Genomic DNA, 22,298 nt, shown 5'->3' on the forward strand with positions numbered 1-22,298 from the left:
CCATATGCCCAGGGTATTTTTTATTTATTTATTTTTGGTGCTCTGAGATTTTGACGACGGGGCAGGGGACTTTGAGGGGAGAGAAAGTCGTCAGACTAGGAGATCCTTTGCACAGTCAAAAACCTTGTTCTACCTGGGTGTGGGAGATGTGTGTGCTCCCAATTTCTGATTGTGTGGAAGCAAGGTGGGAGGGGAATCTGGGTAGAAGTGGTTGTGTGGAAGCAAGGTAGGAGGGAAAGCTGGTTAGAAGCTGTTGTGTGGAAGCAAGGTAGGAGAGAAACCTGGGTAGAAGTGGTTGTATGGAAGCAAGGTAGGAGGGAAAGCTGGTTAGAAGTTGTTGTGTGGAAGCAAGGTAGGAGGGAAAGCTGGTTAGAAGTTGTTGTGTGGAAGCAAGGTAGGAGAGAAACTACGGTAGAAGTGATTGTGTGGAAACAAGGTAGGAGGGAAAGCTACCCAACTTTTCCTCCTACGTTGCTTCCACACCACCAAAAATTGGCAACACACACAGCTCCCAAACCTGGGTAGAACACAGTTTTTGATTGTGTGAATGACCTCTAGATGTGATGGTAGCAGGCGATTGAGTGACATACTGTGCAACTGTATGTCAATCTAGTAATGTTGTGCTCACCCAATTTGTACAAATTACATTACACAAGAGTAAGCCCATGTTTTCCAAGGGCTTACTCTTGTGTAACCCACTTGGCCCAGATGCAATATTACCAGACTGAGGTACTGTTGTGCAGTAGGTCACCTGGTGTCTTAAAAGCAGGTTTGCTCCAATCACTTATACAGAGACAGGATGGTGAGCCCCAAACCACCAGCACACATACAGACGGAAGAAAACACAGGCCCTGCTGGATATTTCTTTTATTTATTTATTTAATGTATGTTTACATTTGATATCCCGCTCTTCCTCCAAGGAGCCCAGGGCGGTGTACTACATTCTTCAGTTTCTCCTCACAACAACCCTGTGAGGTAGGTTAGGCTGCTATAAGAACATAAGCCCTTCAGGTCCAAGGGCCATCTAGTCCAGCATCCCGCTACACGCAGTGGCCCACCAGATGCCTCTGGGGAGCCCACAGGCAAGAGCACATGCTCTCTCTCCAACAGTCAACAGCTGACTTTCATTGAGTAATAAGATCAGCAGTCTCACATAGAGAAACAGGTGGCCATCTGGGTTGACTCTCCATTTCCTTCAGCAACTGTGTTGGTGATAAACAGCCCAGTTAAGCGGGATAAATATCATGAAAAAAACGCTTCCCAGACAACAGCCGGAATACAAACCAGCCTCTCTGTTATATTATTCAACCCCCTAGCCGCCACCTACCAGAATATTGTAGAGTCATTTACGTAGCCACGTCCTCGACAGGAAATGGGGCCACTCTGGGAAGAGCACCTGCTTGCTTACGTGCAGTATGTTCCAAGTTCCCTCCCTGGTAGCATCTCCAAGATAGGGCTGAGAGAGACTCCTGCCTGCAACCTCGGAGAAGCCGCTGCCAGTCTGTGTAGACCAGGGTTTCTCAACGTGTGGGTCCCCAGATGTTATTGGACTTCAACACCCATAATCCCCAGTCCCAGTGGCCTTTGGTTGGGAATTATGGGAGTTGAAGTCCAATTACATCTGAGGACCCACACATTGAGAATCCTTGGTGTAGACCAGGGATTCTCAACGTTGGGTCCCCAGATGTTATTGGACTTCAACTCCCATAATCCCCAACCAAAGGCCACTGGGGCTGGGGATTATGGGAGATTAAGTCCAAAAACACCTGGAGACCCAATGTTGAGAATCCCTGGTGTAGACGATACTGAGCTAGATGGACCAAGGGTCTGACTCAGTATGTGGCAGCTTCCTATGTTCCTTTGTCACTGATAGTTCTCTCCCTGGTCCTGCCTCCCCCCCCCAACATAATTTATAGCATCTTTTCTGTACGAACAATTCTTTGATGAAGCCAAATGGTGATCCCTCTAGAACCAATTTTCCAATTAATGTGGTCTTCACCTTAATACATTCTTGGTCATACCAAGGCTCAGATTTGAAAGAAGAAATCAGAATGTCTTCCCAGATACTTAAATACTAATGAAGTTCGTAGGGACTAGATCAGTTCCTGGAACAGATCCAAAACTATTTCAGAGGAATCTGCAGGGATCGAAGTGGAATGTTGTCAAATATATTGCTCCAACTGAAGCGGATCCTCTAAAGATTGATCCAGTTTGACAGACCATTTCATGCACAACAATCTTACTCCTACCCTTGAATATGATCGGGTAGATCATCATGAGACCATTATGGCTGATGATCCCCATAAATATTCTGCACATTTAGCTTTAAATACCGAACCAGTGGCAGGCGGTCAATGTCTGTAGGACAGTCAAGCTGAAACTGAGACACAAGATTCAATAAGTTGTACAAAACTGCAACATAATCTACCACATAGTGACCCACCAGATGCCTCTGGGAAGCCCACAGGCAAGAGCTGAGGGCATGTCCTACTGTTTCTCCCCTGCAACTGGTATTAGACGCATCCTGTCTCTGGAGGTGGCCTATAGCCCTCAGACTAGTAGCCACTGATAGACCTGTCTTCCATGAACGTCTCTAAACCCCTCTTAAAGGCATCCAAACTAGTAGCCAGCACCGCATCTTGTGGCAGAGAATTCCACACATTGATTATGCGTTGTATGAAAAAGTGCTTCCTTTTGTCGGTCCTAAATTTCCTGGCAGTCAATTTCATCGGATGACCCCTGGTTCTAGTGTCATGAGAGGCAGAGAAAAACCTCCTGCCTGCCAACCTTTGGCCTTGAGCTGGATCCTAAGCCTCGAACCTGATCCAACGGGGCTCTCATTATGTTCTTATGTTCTTGCTCCAAAATTTGCTTAAAGGTGAATTCTCCGATTGTATCACTTTCTACGACCCCATTAACTGTACAAATACAACGAATATTTACGATGAATATTTACATACCACTTTTCAACAAAGGTCCCCAAAGCAGTTTACACAGCTATAAATAAATAAAATGGCTCCCTGCCCCAAAGGGCTCACAATCTAAAAAAAAAGAAACATAAGGCAGATACCAGCAACAGCCACTGGAGGGATGCTGTGCTGGGGTTGGAGAGGGCCAGTTGCTCTCCCCCTGCTAAATATAAAAGAGAAGCACCATTTTGAAAGAGGCTTCTTTGCTTAGTTAGCAGGGGGTAAATAAATAAATTGAATGAATTGAATTGAATTGAATCCCATTTAACTGAATCCCATTGAAACCCATTTAACTGAATCCCATTGAATCCCATTTTAACTGAATCCCATTTAACTGAATCCCATTATTATTATTATTATTATTATTATTATTATTATTAATAATTTGATTTCTATTGAATCCCATTGAATCCCATTTAACTGAATTGAATCCCATTTTAATTGAATCCTATTTAACAATTGTCTGCCAGCCCGGGTGATCCAGCCGCCCAGCAACAAGAAGAGGATCGTCTGCAGGGGAGGTAAGCTTTCCGAGGTTCCCCTCCCTCACCCCCGTTAGCCCTTCTCACGGATCGGGAGAAAGGGCCTAACATTTCGCTCCTATTCGCCAGAAGGAGAGCCACTTTTGCTGCGGAGTCTTAACCCTGGCGAGGGCAGACGGGGTGCTCAGGACCGCCTGGATCGGCCCCCGAGGAAGTTAATTGCTAACGCTCCTATGTGAATAATACACTTGGCCACATTAATTTGGCACCGGGTGCCACGCCCATCTCTGGCCCCAGCTGCCCTTTGATTAAAAGACATTTCCCTTCGCCCCTTTCCTTCACCCCTTTTGCCAGAATTATTGTAATACTTTAACCAAGAGTTCTGTAAGACTGTAATACTTCACTGCAATACTTTAACATCCCCAGGGTATGTTTCCAGCCAGCCAGTTTTCTAGAGGATGGGTAAAGAGGAAACAGATTGAAAGAAATTCCTCCTTGGCTTGTGCACCTTTAAGCTCTCTCTCTTTTTTTTTTAGCAACTGGTATCCCGAGAAAGCTTTTTCCACTGGAAAACCACCAGTGAATTCTTCCATTATCACCCCACCTGGAAAAGGGAGGAGAGATTTATCCCGTGATCCAAGGAGATAACGGCGACCCAATGCTCCTTCTTTGGAAGTCTCCAGAGATCCTTGCCGCTTACCACTGATAAGGCCAGCTTCTGTGGTCTCCAAGAACCACCTTGGAAGCCCGTTGATAACTTGTCCCATTGCTGTGTTGATCGCTGGGGCTGTGGGTGCGGCAGGCGATCGGTAGATCTTGGCCAGAAGGTGATCCAAGAGCTAAATCCACCCACCCTCTTGTCCTTCCGGAGCTGACCTGAGCGTGAAAACGTGGGCACCATGAGCTTTGCTGAGCTCTTAGAACACGTCGGCAGCATGGGCCGCTTTCAGATCACCTACGTCGTGCTGCTGGCCATGCCTGTGTTCCTGATGGCCTGCCAAATGGTCCTACAGAACTTCACAGCGGCCACCCCTGGCCACCACTGCTTGACCCACTATGACGGCGCTTCTGGCAACCAGAGCCATGGAAGGGAGCATCTCCTCAGGGTCTCCATCCCCATGGATGAGAAGCAGCGGCCAGAGCAATGTCGCCGCTTCGTCAACTTCCAGTGGCGGCTCCTAAACCCCAACACCACTGATGGGAACGGGACCGAGGTGGAAACGGAGCCATGCCACGATGGCTGGGTGTACAACCGGAGTGTCTTCCCCAACACCATTGTCACGGAGGTGAGAGCAAAATTGTGTGGGTCTAGGCTGCTGATGGGGGAGGGGGGCAGATGTGATTCTAGGCACATGAAGGTTAGGGCTGTGTGCTTTCTGCAGTCACACAACACACATGCACAGGCTTGGGGCCTGGCTGCAGCATCCTCAAAATAAGCTGGTTTCCACCCTTTCTTTAAAAAAAGAATGAGTTTCTAATCCTTCTAGGTTACAAGGACAGGGTTGAGACATCTAGCTGGTCTTGTGGTTGCAAGCAGGAATTGTCCTCTTTGCTAAGCAGAGTCCATCCTGGTTTGCATTTGAATGAGAGACTGCGAGGTCATTCACACAATCAAAAACTGTGTTCTACTTCTACCTAGGTTTGGGAGCTGCGTGTGCTACCAATTTTCAGTTGTGTGGAAGCAAGGTAGGATGGGAACCTGGGTAGAAGTGGTTGTGCAGAAGCAAGGTAGGAGGGGAACATGGGTAGAAGTGATTGTGCAGAAGCAAGGTAGGAGGGGAACCTGGGTAGAAGTGATTGTGCGGAAGCAAGGTAGGAGGGGACATTGGTAGAAGTGATTGTGTAGAAGCAAGGTAGGAGGGAAAGCTGGGTAGAAGGGATTGTGCAGAAGCAAGGTAGGAGGGGAACCTGGGAAGAAGTGATTGTGCGGAAGCAAGGTAGGAGGGGGACCTGGGTAGAAGTGATTGAGCCTCTTCTCACATGCAGTGAGAAGGGCTAGAAGGAGGGCTGTGGGGAAGGCTGGTTAAAGGTTGGTAAAGATCTTCCTTGGGCAGGTGGATGGCATGCCCAAATGGGCACCGGGGTGCGTTGCCTCTCATCGTTCTACCCCCCAGAGCTCCAATAATGCACAATGCAAGTGTGTGGTGCATTATGGGGGCCCCCTCCCCTCCCCGAGTCTGTCTGCAAGCAGCCACAACTGACACACAATCACATAAATGGGGTTCACTCCACAAGTGGGTTTTCTGCCATGGTGCCGCCAGAATTGGACCTTATCCTGGCAGTTCACACATGAGTGTAGAACTGGACTGGTTTCACACGTGCATGTGAATCGCCTCATTGTGTGGGAGCAAGATGGGAGGGAAACCTGGGGGGGGGCTTTTCCTCCTACCTTGCTTCCACACCACCGAAAACTGGGAGTGCACAGTTTTTGATTGTGTGAATGACCTCAGTGCCTTCGTTCCACACTAGAGGGAGACGAAGAAGTCAGAGATGTCTACAGATGTCTCTACACATCTAGGAATAGATGTATAGGAATATGTATAGGAATATGCCTATAGGGTTAGGGATATGAAGAACCAATAAACAAATAAAATAAGTAACCTCAAAAGGGAGAGATCATCTCTCTCCTCCCGAAGCAGTTACAATGTGCCTTATTTCATTCATTCATTCATTCATCCAACTTATATACCACCCTAACCTTCGTCTCTGGGAGGTTACCATCAGGCAAGATTCAGTGGAAGAGATGTTTCTAGCCTAATTCAGCTTCATTTTTGGGGCAAGGGGGTAGACCTGGAGGAGACCAGCTCAGCGATTGATTTGGATCAGGGCCAGTGTTCCCTCTAAGGCATGCCTGCGTGTGCACTCACAAATTTTCTGATGTCTGCTCAGTTCATTTTAGATGCCGCTCAGGTGGAATCCAGAAGGCCCCACTCCGAATGGGCGTGCGCACACACACTGCCTTGATCCTGCCACCAGGAACAAAACTCATTCCGCACAGAGATGAAAAAAATTAGAGGGACCACTGCTCAGGGTCACAGAATTATTTAGAGCCTTGTGGTTGGTCTCTCAACATGGGGAGCCTTTCCTGAAGGATTTTGTTTCCTGCTTTCAGTGGGACCTAGTTTGTGACTCCCGGACCTTGAAGCATATGGCCCAGTCCCTCTACATGGCCGGCGTCCTGCTGGGTGGGATTGTATTCGGAGGCCTCTCGGACAGGTGAGAGGATGTGGTCATTGGGTGGACGAACTGTTCTAGGGCTCACCAGCCTGGGCAAACCTGGGTAGAAGTGGTTGTGTGGAAGCTAGGTAGGAGGGGAACCTGGGTAGAAGTGGTTGTGTGGGTAGAAGTGATTGCATTACACCAACATAATCAAGAGGGCAAATTGCCTTTAGATCTTGCATAAACTGTCCTTTAAACTTCTCACCAGGCAGGAGAGCTGGTCTTGTGGTAGCAAGCACAACTTGTCCCCTTTGCTAAGGAGGGTCCACCCTGGTTTGCATTTGAATGGGAGACTTGATGTGTGAGCACTGAAAGATATTCCCCTCCGGGGATGGGTCCGCTCTGGGAAGAGCACCTCCATGTTTGCAGAAGGCTCCAAGTTCCCTCCCTGGCAGCATCTCCAAGATAGGGCTGAGAGAGACTCCTGCTTGCAACCTTGGAGAAGCCGCTGCCAGTCTGGGTAGACAATACTAAGCTAGATAGACCAATGATCTGACTCAGTATATGGCAGCTTCCTATGTTCCTAAGAGTGTTAGTTTAATCTCCCTTCCCCATTACTACGTCTCTAAAGCCTCTTTGGCATTGCTTTGCCTCCTTCCAGGTTTGGTCGCCGGCGGATTCTCATCTGGTGTTACCTGCAGATGGCCGTCACAGGCACCGTCACGGCCTTTTCACCCAGTTTCAGTTTCTACTGCACCCTCCGCTTCCTGACGGGGATGTCTTACTCAGGCATTATTCTCAATTGTGTCTCCATGTGTGAGTGTTGATGAGCGTCTCATCCCAACATAGACTGTGGCAGGGATGTGCATAAAACCGGTTTGCCCAGTTCGGTTCAAATCCGAACCGGTTTCGGACCGGATTGGACATGCTCGGTTTCAGCACCCCTCGAACAGGGCCCAGTTTGGTTCAGATTAGAACCGGTTTGGGCCTGGTTCAAGGGCGAGGTGTGAGTCCAATTTTTAGTTTTTAAAAAATGACTTACCGCCTGGCGAGGCAGGAGTGTATCCGGAGTCTCCCCCTCCGGTCTCCCCCTGGTCCATTGGCCAGGCCAGTCTGTTTGAGGGCCATTTCAGCCCTCTGTGAGCACGTGGCAGCATTGAAAATGGCCACTGTGCACCCTCAGAGGTATAAAACAAGACAAGGGAATCAAAACGAACTCAGCAAGGGAATCAAAATGAACTCAGACAAAGAGCTAGAGCAGGGATTCTCAACGTTGGGTCCCCAGATGTTATTGTACTTCAACTCCCATAATTCCCAACTGAAGGCCACTGGGGCTAGGGATTATGGGAATTGAAGTCCAATAACCTCTGGGGACCCAACTTTGAGAATCCCTAGGCTAGAGTAAGGTTAGTTGGCTGAGGGAAGAAGACCTTCCCGAATGGTTCTTGATGCATCAATCACCAAGCAGGGTCAACTAGTGATGTGCACAATTTGCAAGAATCGATTCACATTTGAATCAAATTCGATTCGATTCGACTGGAACCACTGAATGGAATGGAGATTCATTCAAATCTATTCATATCTGCCCAACCTTGAATTGAATTCAGATGAATATGCCCATATTTGATTTGAGGTTGGGTGAATCCGAATTGATTCGAATGAACCTCCACTCCGTTCCATGGTTCCAAAGCAAATTGACTTGAATTTGATTAGCATGTGAATTTCATGCTCATCCCTAGGGTCAACTCGTACATTTCTGTTTACACAATCAGATCCTCTTGGCTAATGATAGAACACAAAACTAAACAATTCACCCATGGGCTATTTAGACGATCTGCAAACCAGTGCATTAGCAACATGGTTATCTGATCGAAGCACATTCTAAACTTACAGTGCTCTCGGCACAGCATCGCACAAACGATTGCTTACATTCACTCTTCATGGGCTTCCTGGTCAGCTTCGGCTGAAAACAGGATGCTGGACTAAAGGGACTTTACTTCTGTGTTACTTCTGAACTCATCTTTGCTAAAGATCAGACCAATCCAGTGCTTTGTTACTAAAAGTAGCCCTCCAAATTGGTCCCAAGCTCCTGGAATTCAGACATAGACTTTTTAGACCTCTTTAGACCTTTTTGTCTCCTTTAGACAAAAAGGTGCCTCTTTGCTAACTGGGCAAAGAGGCACCTTTTTAACATGGTGATTCTCTCTATAGAGCAGGAGGAGAGCAACTGGCCACGTCCACCCCCAGCACAGCATCCCTCCAGTGGCTGTTGCTGGTGTCTTCTCTTATGTTTATTTTTTTATTGTGAACCCTTTGGGGACAGAGATCCATCTTATTTGCTTATTTATTTTTTCTCTCTGTAAGCCACTTTGGAAATGTTTGTTGAAAAGCGGTATATAAATATCCTTGTTGTTGCAGTTTTCATTGTAACAGGACTTTTCGCCGGATGTCCAACCACTTTAGAGGAACATCAAAGCAAATCCCAACAACTTCCCTGCCTCTAGCTACATACGCAAATCCCTTTACTGTACCTGTGTAGCCCGTTAAAGCCTCAGAAAGTGAGGCGCTTCACACGATTGGTGTGAATCACCGGAGCGCTAACCTCGCGCTCCGTTAACCTTATTTTTTTTGCTCATGTGTTGCCGCAGCACGTGGCGACACACGAGTAGACCCCCGATTGGGGGTCTCTCCAGGATGCCCCATGCCCACATGACTGCCGGCTCCATCATGGAGCCGGCGGGGGCTGTGGGGATTGGGGCCCACGCAGCCCCTGGAAGTTCCATGATGCCCTGCATGAGCACATGGGGCATCCTGGAGAGACCCCCGATCGGGGGTCTACTCGTGTGTCGCCATGTGCTGCGGCAACACATGAGCAAAAAATGAGGTTAACGGAGCGCGAGGTTAGCTCCGTTAACATCATCTAAGGGGAGGGGTAATTAGGCGGGCTAGCCGCCTTGGAAGCACCAGGCTTGCTTGTGAGCTGGGAGGTTCCCACGATCCCAGGAAAGTCGTCTAAACTCCCTTAGCCCACTTTCAAGGGATCGTGAGAATAGCTTCAGTAGCTTCCCATTAGAAAAGATCAATGGGGCGATTCACACAATTGCCCCGGGCAGGTGGGGATGGCGGGGTGGGTGGGGGTGGGAGCCTGTTTTCACCTTGCATTCCCCCCAGATGACCAAGCAATTCCTCTTTGGCGCGCCGTCTGCATGCCCACATGGGCAGCCCTACCCTGTGCAGCTCTGTGAAGCACGGATCAGGTAGGAGAGATTCGGGGCCAGAACTTGTGGTTCTGGCTTCCGGGCATCCCTCAATGCTATGCGCAGCACCCCCTAAGAGATATGCTCTACGCGCCCGTCTCTGTGACTCTTCACACGCTACCCGGTAGCCGGGTCAAGGGTGTGAGAGTACCCCTGACCTTGGCTAAAAGCCGGGTTCGTTAAGGGGGTTCTATTATTTCCCTCTGTGTCCCCACTGTCCATGATGTATCATTCCACCCCACCATAAATATACATGCGTTTCTGCTCCCCCTTCCCCAACAGCTGTGGAATGGACGCCCACTAGGACACGAGCAATGTTGGGGACCTTGAATGGCCTTTCGTACACCACTGGACAGATCATCCTGGCCGGTGTGGCCTACCTGGTCCCAGATTGGCGCTGGCTACAGCTCACCGTGTCTCTGCCTTATTTCCTCTTCTTCTTCTACTCCTGGTAAAGTATAGCAATTGCACCGTTTTTAGCCCACTTTCCAGTAGGCTTATGGGATCGCCCAGCATTCCTTGAGTGTGTGTCTCTGTGTATTTGTGTGTGCATCCCTATCAACTTCACAATGCCTGGACCAATATGAACCAAATGGGGTACAGTTGTAAGGACACATAGGGACACCTCAACACTGTAGTTTGTGAAGATGTCATCCACCCTAATTCAAGATGGCGGACGTGCAAACCTGGGGACCAACTGATTTGAACCAAATTTGCTACAGCTGTAGGGACACATAGGGATACCTCAATGGGGTCGTTTGTGATGATGTCATCCCCCGATTCAAGATGGCAGACACGTGAACGTTTTGAGGTGCATGTGAAGACCGATTTGGACCAATTTGGTACAGTTGTAGGGACACATAGGGACACCTCAAATGCACAGTTTGTGATGATGTCATCCACCTTAATTCAAGATGGCAGTCACATGAAGATCTGAGGCGCAAGTGGGCTAACTTGTGAACCGCCTAACCAATTTGGACCAAATTCAGTCCAAATTCAGTGTAGGGCTAGTGAAAGGAAAGTAGGCAGATTAGTTCTTACTTGTTAGTTTCTCTTTGCCCGTCTTCTCCACCCTCCTTGCATCAATCCCTAAATGAACATCATGCCAGTCCCCAGTTTATTTAGGAATCATGGTTTTGCTTGACTTTGTGGTGGGAAGGGCTAAGATTGCCTTTTAACCTGACTTTACACAGGGCTGTAAATTTCATGGCAGCACAGAAAAAAGCTGCAGAATGCTCAGCTAATGGTTAAATAATAATAATAATAATAATAATAATAATAATATAGCAACAACAACACATTACCACGGGTAACGGAACTATGGATGATGAGGCATTGAGTCTGTGTAGTAGCAATAAGTTGATTGTTGTAACCACTGATTGTAACACAACTATGAGGTCACGGGGGTCAGGTCCTCGGACTCACCCCACAAAGCACCCCCCAAAACATGAGAACAGGCCAAATAAAGTGCCCGACTGTGCTCCAGGGGGCTTCGGGACTCCAATGATGCCCCCCAAGTCCGAGGAATTCCATGAAAAATCTTGGGGGGGTGTTGATTTACAAATGAGCCATAGAGGCATTTCACACAATTAGTGTGAAGCACTGGGAGGGTTAGTGAGGGAGTGCGGGCTTAGCACACAAGCAGAGCACTCACTCTGGGCGGCCGAATCGGCCACCCACACGACTACCGGCTCCGTCATGGAGCGGCTATGGGTGGTGGGGATCGGGGGCCGCCCTGCTCCTGGAACTCCCAGCATGCCCTGTGCGAGTGTGTGGGGCATGCTGGGGAGACTCCGACGGCCGGGAGGCTTGATGGAGCCTCCTGGTTGGGGGTCTCCATGCAAGTCGCCACACCGCAGCTTCTCACGACCCGAAAACCCGGATTAGTGGGACACTCGTTCCACTAACCTAGGTAAAGGGGAGGGGATTTTAGGTGGGCAAGCTACAGGAGAACCACCGGGCTCACCCACGAGCCTGGTGGGTCTCACTACCATCTGAAAGCGGGCTGGGCTGCATTTGCCCGCTTTCCTACGGTCGTGTGAAAAGCATCATAAAATGGCTCACTTCTGGGGTCATATCGGTTGGAAAGTTAATGGACTTTGCGCTGTCTCTTGCCTCAGACAGTGGAGGACAGACTAGTAAGTCAGAGGGCTAGAGGGTCAAGACATTTGTCATCCCTTCTCCACTGCTCTGATGCTATCCCTTTGAAATGTAGATTGCTAATCTTAGGGGATTCAACTTCCTTTCTCCTTCTCTCTCTTCCTATCTGCCCGCCTACCTTGCAACATGGCAAGTTTCTCTCCCTGCACCATATGTGCAGAGAGGATGCAGAATCCATCTGCATCCAGCTAGATAGATAGATTAGAGATCCTAACTCCTCACTTTCCTATCTAGAATGGAGTTCCTTAATAAATGCCTTTTATATTGACTTGAAACTATGAATTGGCTCCAAGTGACTTTACTCTCAGCACACACGCATGCTAAACTACTGCTGTGTTGTGCCTCTGTGCACTCTGCTATAATGAGAAAAGGATTCTCTCACCACAGAGAATTTCCAACAATATCTAGCCATCCATGGCTCATGGATATGCAGAATTAACCGCTTTTCTGCCACCCTCCGGCATACGCTGAGGTTGGGTATTAATTAGCCAACCGCAGATGCTGGAACCGCCACGTATAGCGAGGTCCACCTGTACGTCCACCCTGAGTGAATGGGGGTCATTCCTCCCTTTCGTTACTGAACGAGGACGGTCCTTGCTTTTTGTCACTGAAGGGGACAGGGCCATCAAGCTCTAGTCTTCAACCCTTCCCTGCCGGTGCGGGGAAAATCCACTTGTGCAGTGCATTATGGGATGTGCATGGTGCATGATGGGTGTTCCGAGGGCCTCCCAGCCCCCCCCCAACCTCCCTGTTGCTAGCAGCAGTGGAGGGTCATCTGGGTGCACGATCCACACACCCAGCAAAGAGGATCGGATCATCTGCGGGGCGGGGAGAAGCTATGAAAGGCCTTCTCCCCTTGTCCCCTCGAGCCCTTTCTCATGCTCATGAGAAAGGGCTCCTGGAACTCTTGTGATTTGTGACTTGTGAACCCCGGAGTGCACGCCCTTCACGGGGTTGGGCTTTCCATCCCGCAGGTGGTTTGCCGAATCGGCCCGCTGGCTGGTGATGGCTGGGAAACCAGAGCAGGCTGTGAAGGAGCTGAAGAGAGCGGCCAGGCTCAACGGAAAGGCCGAAGCTGCCCACAAGATCAACACTGAGGTGAAGTCTAGAAGAGGGGAGGAGCCTGAGCGTCTGCTGAAAGAGCCTTCCAGGTTCCAGGGCCAACAAGCCCCCCTCCAGCCCCTGCCCCTGAATTAGTCTCCTCCCCAGTCGTAAGCCAACAATGACACAGCTTGCTGTCCCTGGAACATAGGCAGCTGCCACATCCTGAGTCAGACCTTGGTCCATCTAGCTCAGGATTGTCTACCCAGACTGGCAGCGGCTTCTGCCTTCCCCAGAATCTGACAAGGAACACAGATTCTATAGCAGATACATGAAGCAAGGATGCACCAGCACAGTGAGAGGTTCCAACCCTCGGGGACATATTTTTGAGTGGCACAGAGGGCTTCCAGGAGAAGGGGCGTGTCTGGAAATGTGTTGTCATATGACCAGCCAGTAGGTGGCGCTTCCTTCTTCCTGCCTGTACGTCTTGTTGAACTTTTCTCTTCTTGTTACACAGTCAAGTAACCTATACTGGCCACCTTAGCCTATAATAAACTTTATAATGACTGCTTTAGCCTATAACAAACTTAGCCTATAATGGCAGCCTTCCTCTGAGCTCTCATGACAAGGCGGGTGTAAAAAATTGCCGCTTCCCTGCTGTACCGGGGCGGTTTGTTGCTTGCTCCGTATATCAGCCCCCGCAACCTATATTTTTAATTCTAGTGAAAAAGATGGAACTCAAGGCCCTTGCGATTCATTTTTGTTTTCCTATCCTCTGCTTCTAAGCCTTCCATGTTTGGAACGTCACCCCCCCCCCAAAAAACCCACTCCCCTCCGCTCCAAAATGTCTCCTGCTTCTGCTCACTAGCCACAACATTCATTCTCCTCCCCCAGTTCTTGAGGTCCACCATGAAGGAAGAGATGGAAGAAATGAAACCTAGCTATTCCGTGGCGGACTTGGTGAGGACACCCACAATGCGCCGAATCTCCTGTTGCCTGTGCTTCGTGTGGTGAGTCACAGCTGCCAGGTCCAGGGATGTGGATTAATTCTACTTAATTGTTCCAGCGATCAATTTCCTGCTTTTTGTTCTCCCCATTCAACTGGGGCATGAGCTGAGTTGGGCTGAGGTGAGATGCTTGCCTCAAGAGGCCGATTAATGGGGGCTCTGGAGTCAGGGCGATGAGGTTCCCTCTGCTGCTGCCATCAGAGCAGGACTGAGCTGAACCTTATGGACTTTGCCAGGTAAGCCTCTCCATATTGCTAGAAGCAGACAGAGAACATGGGAGTCTACCTTCCTACCTACCTACCTACCTACCTTCAGCAGCTTCACCACTCAAAACCTTCTGTTTTGAAAGCGGGGTTGCCTGTGCTTTGTGGTGCTGTGCCCAGAGCTGTGGGGAGGGATGTACAAAGTGGTTCAACCTCAAGACGGTTTGACATCGAATCAGTACGGCTTGAAGTCGAGCCGAATCCCCCGGGCCAGCTTTAGGCCGATTCAGGGATTCTACAGGTTTTGTTTTGTTTTTTAAAGTTTAATGTACTGCTGGGTTCAGCAGCCTTGGAAGGTGTTGCTGCGGCTGCAGGGGGAGTCTCCGGAAGTTTCCCCTCCCCCACTGGCCTCCACCTGGTCTTCTAAAGGTTGTTTCAGCCCCCTTTCAGGCCATTTGGCCCTTTCTGTGGTGGAGGTGGCCATTTTGGAGGCCGACGCTCATGCGGTCTGGCTATTTGCATGGCCAGGTTATGACTCGGCCATGCAAATGGCCCTCCAAAATGGCCGCCACAAGCCCAGAGAGGGCCTGAACTCTCCAAAAATGGGCCAAGACAGCCCAGGGGAGGCTGGCGGGGGGAGTGTGAACTGCTGCAGACTTCCCCCCATGGCTTCCGTAGCCGAGGTGTCAGAGGTGGTAAGTCTGCCATTTTGGTGAGGGAATGTCTCTGGCACCCCCTAACTGGGCCCGAACTGGCTCGAATTCGAGCTGAACCATGCCTCTCATTCAGGGTATCAAGACCGAACATTCCTGGTTTGGTCTGAGCCCAGTTCAGACTTGAACCGAACCAGGAACCCTGAGAACCCAGTTTGAAACCCACTTTGGGGACGTTTGTTTTAAAAGCGGTATATAAATATCTGTTGCGTTTGTGTTGCAGTTCCTGGGGTGATGCCCCATGGCACCATTTGGGGCCTCACCTCAAGCACTTCAATACAAATACGACAGATATTTACATATAGCACTTTTCAACGGAAGTCCCCAAAGTGGGTTCCATAGAGGGTTCTCAGGTTTCCGTAGGGACAGGCAGCTAGCCAAGGAACCCGTTTACAGCGGCTGTAGAAATGTGCCTTATGATGTCAATGCTGAACCAATATCAAAGCCAAGGCCTGCCTGTGATTCCATTCCGAGGTTCTCCACCAGCTTTGCTTATTATGGGCTGGTCATGGATCTGCAGAACTTTGGGGTCAACATCTACGTGATCCAGCTGGTTTTCGGAGCGGTCGATTTCCCCGCCAAGTTCATTTCGCTGCTCACCATCAGCTTCGTCGGGCGCCGGTTCACGCAAGCTGCCTCGCTCATTCTCGCCGGGTTGACCATTCTGGCCAACATCTTGATTCCTCAAGGTGAGGCAATCATTTTGTTCGGGCCAGAGGCCGGGATGGTCAGGGATTCTGTGATGCGGTTGAGTTGAGAGATGTTGGGCAAAAGGGTGTAGGGAAAGGGGAAATGTGTGATATTTACTACTACTACAACCACGACAATGGCGGCGGCGGGGGATATTTATATACTGCTGTTCAACCAAAGTGCTCAAAGTGGTTTACATAGAAAAATAAATAATACACAAATGAGATGGTTCCCTGTCGCCAAAGGGCTCACAGTCTAAAAAGAAACATAAGGCATGTACCAGCAACAGCCTCTGGAGGGATACTGTGCTGGGGTTGGATAGGGCCGGTTGCTCTCTCCCTGCTAAATATAAGAGAATCACGACTTTAAAAGGTGCCTCTTTGCTCAGTCAGCAGGGCTCTCAATCAGGGGCCAGCATTTAAGGTCATCATCTAGAACAGGGATTCTCAACATTAGGTCCCCAGATGTTATTGGACTTCAGCTCCCATAACCCTGAGCCCTAGTGGCCTTTGGTTGGGGATTATGGGAGTCCGATAACATCTGGGGACCCAATGTTGAAAATCACTGATCTAGATGATGTTCTAGATGAATGTTGAATGAGTGTTGAGTGATGAATATGTTGAATGTTCTAGATGAGTGTTGGTCTGTACTCTCTAACCCTCAACTTTGGCCCTATTGCAGATGTTGGCCTACAGCTCCCATAATCCCTGACTATTGGCCACTGTGGCTGGGGATTATGGGAGTTGTAGTTCAAAAACAGCTGGGGAGCCAAAGTTGTAGAGTAGCTCTGGTCTCTAACTCCATTTCAGATTCCCTCTAAAGAACCCACGGCTTCTCCCTGACCCACGGGTTTAGGACTTGCTTTCCTTCCAGATCAGGGGCTCTATTACCTGTAGGGGTAATAACCTCCTCATTTCCCAGCATGCTTCTGCCTATCACAGAGAGGAAGATTACATTGATGTCTGACAAATGGGACAACTGTCCCCTCATGATGCTGCGGAACCTTCCTTGGGGTGGGGAGGGAGGGCGGAGGATGTGGGCGCCCCTCATGTGCGTACCTTTTCTTCCTCCAGATATGCAAACCATACGCACTGTCTTTGCTGTCTTTGGGAAAGGCTGTCTGGCTGCCTCTTTCAATTGTGTCTATTTATTCACGGGAGAACTCTATCCAACCGTGCTCAGGTAAGGGTGTGATGGATCTGTGAGGTACAGGTTGGGAAGAAACGAGACGGGCCAGGGCCGAGAAGGTGGAGCCTGTATGAAAGAGGCCCTCACCTTGGCCTCATCTCCCATCCACTTGGACCAATCATTCTTCCTTTCCTTTCCTCCTCCCAGCCCTTGTGGCTGAGGACAATGGTTGTTGTTGTCTTATGGTAGTTAGAAACATAGGAACACAAGAAGCTGCAATATACTGAATCAGACCTTTGGTCCATCTAGTTCAGTATTGAAGCTATTCTCACGATCCCTGGAAAGTGGGCTAAGGGAGCTTAGCCACTTTCCAGGGATTGTGGAAACCACCCAGCTCGCAGGTGAGCCCTGTGCTCCCACGGCGGCTGGCCCGCCTAATTCCCTTTCCCCGTAGACAAGGTTAACAGAGCGAGCACTCCGTTAACCTCATCGTTTTGCTCATGTGTTGCTGCGGCACACAGCTACACTCAAGTAGACCCCCGACTGCGCTCACACGGGGCATCCTGGAACTTCCAGAGGCCATGCGGCCCCTGATCCCCGCAGCCCCCACCGGCTCCACGGCTACTGCCTGCTCTCCCCGCAGAACCCCCTCCAGTGCTTCACGCAGATCGTGTGAAGCGCCTCATTGTCTACCCAGACTGGCAGCGGCTTCTCCAAGGTTGCAGGCAGAGATCTCTCTCAGCCCCATCTTGGAGATGCCAGGTAAGGAACTTGGAACAGCTCCCTCCCTTAAGGGGAAGATCTTACAGTGCTCATGCAGGTCGTCTCCCATTCATATGCAACCAGGGCAGACCCTGCTTAGCTAAGGGGACAAGTCATGCGTGCGACCCCAAGGCCAGCTCTTCTCTCCTTGTGATGATGGGAGGAGAGCAGTTCTTGTGGTAGGAAGCATGAATTGTCCCCTTTGCTAAGCAGGGTCCACCCTCGTTTGCATTTGAATGGGAGACTATGAGCCCTTTCTCACAACCACTGAGACTCCAAGCTACTTAGGTGGGTCCTCTGCCATGGTGCCACTGGGATCACCACATTGGAATAAACCACCATCTGGATTGACCCCCCTGGTTTATGGCAGTGCACTGGATTAGGCCCCAGCCTCGGCACCAGAGTTTCCTAGTTCAAACCCCAGATCCTGGGAAATGGATTTTCCGTTTTGGCCCCTCTCTCTTCTAGGCTGCTATTTTCTCCCGGGGGGGATCTGAAATGGTGTGACGATGTTAATATGTAAAGGACTTGCTACACATCTTGCAGGATGAGCCTCTTCTAGATCTTACACTCTGTCCGAACAGGAGGAGTTTTCCCCCAATTGTGGTCCCCTCAGGAACCCTCCTCAAGTCCTCGCAGTTCAGATGATCTTTTTGTTTGGCCTGCAGGCAAACGGGCATGGGCCTGAGCAATACTATGTCCCGCCTGGGAGGTATGGTTGCCCCGTTGGTGAAGATGGCTGGTGAGTACATCCCCTTCTTGCCCCATGTGATCTACGGCACCGCCCCTATTGTGTCCGGGATCGCTGCGGCCTTCCTTCCGGAAACCCTCAACGTTCCACTTCCAGAAACAATCGAACAAGTGGAGAGCAAGTGAGTATAAAGACACATGGTTTTCACCATGCATCCAGGTGGGTGAAGGGCCTCTTTGTCTTGGCACTCCAGTGGGGATGTGCAAACAAATTCTGAACCGAACCTGTCCGACATCAGTTCGGTTCAATAGCTCGATATTGGACAAAACCCCACCCCCCACCCCGGTTCGGTCCGATATTGAACGGAACGCCCCTGCCTGTTTGGGGGTTTCTAAGTTGGCAGATGATCAGGAAGGAGAGCGTTCGCTCTCCTAACCCTGTTTAAGAGGCTGGCTCCGGAGGCTGGTTTGCTGCCAAGGTGCCACTGGGATCGGTACACACGCACAGGCAAAACCAGGCGGGGCTTCTTTTGGATGGTTTTTAACTGGGTTTGCAGAGCAGAGAGCACAGCAAACCTGGTTTTGGCTAACGTGAGAAACCACGGCACGGCTCCACACCAGGGTTCCTCATGAGGAGACCCCCGGAGGGGAGTCGAAAAGCCATCTCCCGGCTCGGGGGTCTCTTCCAGCATGCCCTGTGCACTCGCACAGGGTATGCTGGAGCTTCCGGGGGCTGCATGGCCCCCGATCCTCCCAGCCCCCGCCGGCTCCGTAATGGAGCTGGCAGTCATGTGGGTGGCCACTTCGGCCACCCAGAGCAGACTGCCTGCTCGTGTGCGGGGAAAGCGGGCTAAGCCCGCTCTCCCTGCTAACCATCCCTAGGCGGCTCCCACTGAACTGCCTCTTAGTTTCCTCAGGCCTGGGAGCAGGTGTACCCCTTTCCCCTCCCTGCGCCGACTTCCTTTGTAGGTTGGGATGTGCCAAGATTGTCTGCAACGTTCAAACCCGACATGCTTTTTGCCTGGTTGACCACTTTGAGACTTGTTGTTGTTGTTGAAAAACAATGAGTCACTCCGCGCGACACGTGTGAAGTGCCTGATGGGGTTCTGTGAGAGCCCGCTCTCCCTGCAGATGTGCAGCCGCTCATAGCTGTATGGCCGGATCGGCCCCCCACACAGCCGCTGGCTCCGTCATGGAGCCGGCAGGGGCTGCAGCGATTGGGGGCCGCATGACCCCCAGAAATTCAAGGATGTCCTGTGCAAGAGAGCGGGGCATCCTGGAGAGATCCCTGCTTGCAGCCGCCCGGCTGGGGGGGTCTCCCTGTGTGTTGCCGCGCACTGTGGTGACACAGGAGCACAAAAATGATCTCTCTGTTAACCTTATTTAATAGGAGGGGCAGGGGCGTATCTAGTGTAGGGCAGGCAGGGCATATGCCCCGGGCGCCACTTGAAGGGGGGCGCCATTTTTTAAAATGAAATAAATAATAAATAATGGCCACCAAAAACAAAATGGCCACCATGCATGCTCAAATGGCCTCTGTGAGGTCCTAGACCATTCCAGGCCTCGCAGAAGCCAATTGAGCATGAGTGGTCTATCAGCAACTATTGAAATATAATGCTGTGAGCCACAATACTAGAGATAATATTAAAGGAAATCAAACTATTAATGCTGAGTTTGTCTTTGAATCAGTGTGAAATCCTTAATATTAAGGCCCACTGGGAGTTTCTTGCTCTCTTTCTCTCATTTTAACTGTCTTTCTGAAATACTAGCATATATTCCAAGCACAGTTTGGCACAGTTTACTGACACAGTTTACTCTGCATATCCTTTAATTATTTTCAGAATATCTGGGAAAAGTCAAATTCTCCATTTATTTTTAAAACTTATGTAATAGTGATGCTACAATGCATAGTAGAGAATTAGACAGGCACTTCTGTTTTGTTTTCCAAGTACACCTCCACATAGTATTTGGGTATTTCATGAGCCCCAGCATGCTGAAATTTGTAGTTTTCCAGCATTTTTTGGTCTGGCTATGTCCACTGCTAAATAGTTTTCAAAATATTAAAAGATTAATGGGCTTGACTTGTATTTTTCAGCTGATATTGTAGTAAAGTAATGTGAAAGATGGGTGTCAGATGTTTGGACAGGGGGCGCATTTTCAGTACTTGCCCTAGGCGCTATTTTCCCTAGATTTTCCCTCTGGGGAGGGGGATTTATGGTGGCTAGCTGCTGGGAGCCACATGGTCCCCATTGCAGCACACGATCACCCCAAAGCGGGCTGGGCTCCCTTAACCCGCTTTGGGGTGATCGTGGGAATAGCATCAATATATGCATATTTTTAAATAACAAGATTGCATGGATGTGCTTCCTTAAGGTCACGGTGCCGGCAGAACGGGAAGCCGCAACAGATGCAGGCCCTTCTCAGCAACCCCGGAGTTGAAGCCAAAAACATTTAAGCAGAGAAAAGCTCTCAGTGGACAGACTTTTTTGGAGCAATTTTTATGCTGCGGGGAACTTATACCTGATTTTACATCACATCTGCCATCATGCAACATTTGAGACAGATGGACTGAATGGCAAATAATGACTCCCTAACTGCATTAAGAATCGGTGGGTCACCTCAATTTTAGCTCCGGCAAGCTATCCTTCTAATCTGACATGTCCAACCCATCGGAGAGTTATAATGTTTCCCCATCAGCTTCGTTGGAGGGGAGATTTTTAAAGATACCCTATCACCTGGGGAAGTGTTCTTGTGGATCAGACGAAGATGATAGTTTGGCTCATATTTTACTTCATTGTAAATCATGGCACAGCCAGGTTGCCAGTTCAAATCCCCGCTGGTATGATTCCCAGACTGGGGGACACCTATAGTGGGTAGCAGTGATATAGGAAGATGCTGAAAGGCATCATGGGACATGATGGCAATAGAAAACCCCTCCTGTATTCTACCAAAGACAACCACAGGACTCTGTGGTCACCAGGAGTTGACACCAACTCAATGGCACACATAGAGGCAGTTCTTGGGGAGCGAGGGCTTAGCAGCAACATCCCAGAGCTGGTCTTGTGGTAGCAAGCACAACTTGTCCCCTTAGCTAAGCAGGGTCCACCCTGGTTGCATATGCATGGGAGACTAGAAGTGTGAGCTCTGTGAGATATTCCCCCCTTAGGGGATGGAGCCGCTCTGGGAAGAGCATCTGAAATTCCAAGTCCCCTCCCTGGCAGCATCTCCAAGATAGGACTGAGAGAGACTCCTGCCTGCAACCTTGGAGAAGCCGCTGCCAGTCTGTGTAGACCAGAGCTGCTCAACTTCAGGCAACCTCCTCCAGATGTTGGCCTACAACTCCCATAATCCCTGGCTATTGGTCACTGTGGCTGGGGATTATGGGAGTTGTAATTCACAAACAGCTATGTTGAGCAGGCCTGGTGTAGACAATACTGAGTGAGAAAGGCCAAGGGTCTGACTCAGTATATGGCAGCTTCCTATGTCCCTATATTCCTCCTGCCTCTGGATCCACACACGGTGCTTCCAGAGAGAGTGAGAAAAGGTGGAGGGGGCCAAGGGGGGGGGGGCAGGGGGAAGGTACTGCTGTGAGAGAGAAAGGAAATTTAAGAATGGAATTGGTGGTGGGGTTATTCCAAGCCAGAAAGTAAAGAGCTAATCTCTCACTTCTAGAGCAGATGTTCCCAGACAGGGATTCCCAGATGTTGCTGACCACAACTCCCATAACCCCCAAGCCAAAACCATTGTATCTGGGGATTCTGGGAGTTGTAGTCAACACCATCTGGGAATCCCTGTTAGAGGGAACAATGTTCTAGAGGTGAAGGAATGGTGAGGGGGAGGGGTTTCATATGTAAATGCCAACGTGGTGTAGTGGTTAGAGTGCTGGACTAGGACTGGGGAGACCTGAGTTCAAATCTCCATTCAGCCATGAGACTTGCTGGGTGACTCTGGGCCAGTCACTTCTCTCTCAGCCTAGCCTACTTCACAGGGTTGTTGTGAAAGAGAAACTTAAGTATGTAGTACAGCACTCTGGGCTC

The 22,298-nt window shown here is 49.8% G+C and overlaps 1 protein-coding gene across 1 annotated transcript; it reads left to right on the top strand.

The window, feature by feature from the left end:
* The first annotated feature begins 4,350 nt into the window (after window positions 1-4,350).
* LOC128337359 (solute carrier family 22 member 6-A-like) lies at window positions 4,351-18,447 on the top strand. Its single transcript, XM_053278276.1, has 9 exons — window positions 4,351-4,737; window positions 6,564-6,667; window positions 7,272-7,426; window positions 10,150-10,318; window positions 13,002-13,125; window positions 13,963-14,078; window positions 15,466-15,680; window positions 16,755-16,863; window positions 18,240-18,447. Exons 1-9 carry the CDS (start codon window positions 4,351-4,353, stop codon window positions 18,445-18,447), a joined length of 1,587 nt encoding a protein of 528 aa, XP_053134251.1.
* Window positions 18,448-22,298: the final 3,851 nt, after the last annotated feature.

The sequence above is a fragment of the Hemicordylus capensis genome, chromosome 14 (assembly GCF_027244095.1).
Source record: "Hemicordylus capensis ecotype Gifberg chromosome 14, rHemCap1.1.pri, whole genome shotgun sequence".
NCBI lineage: Eukaryota > Metazoa > Chordata > Lepidosauria > Squamata > Cordylidae > Hemicordylus > Hemicordylus capensis.

Coding starts and splice junctions, on each gene's coding strand:
- LOC128337359 (XM_053278276.1), top strand. CDS start 4,351: ATGAGCTTTGCTGAGCTCTTAGAACACGTCGGCAGCATGGGCCGCTTT. Junction 10,319..13,001: donor CTCTTCTTCTTCTACTCCTG/GTAAAGTATAGC, acceptor TCCATCCCGCAG/GTGGTTTGCCGAATCGGCCC. Junction 15,681..16,754: donor CAACATCTTGATTCCTCAAG/GTGAGGCAATCA, acceptor TTCTTCCTCCAG/ATATGCAAACCATACGCACT.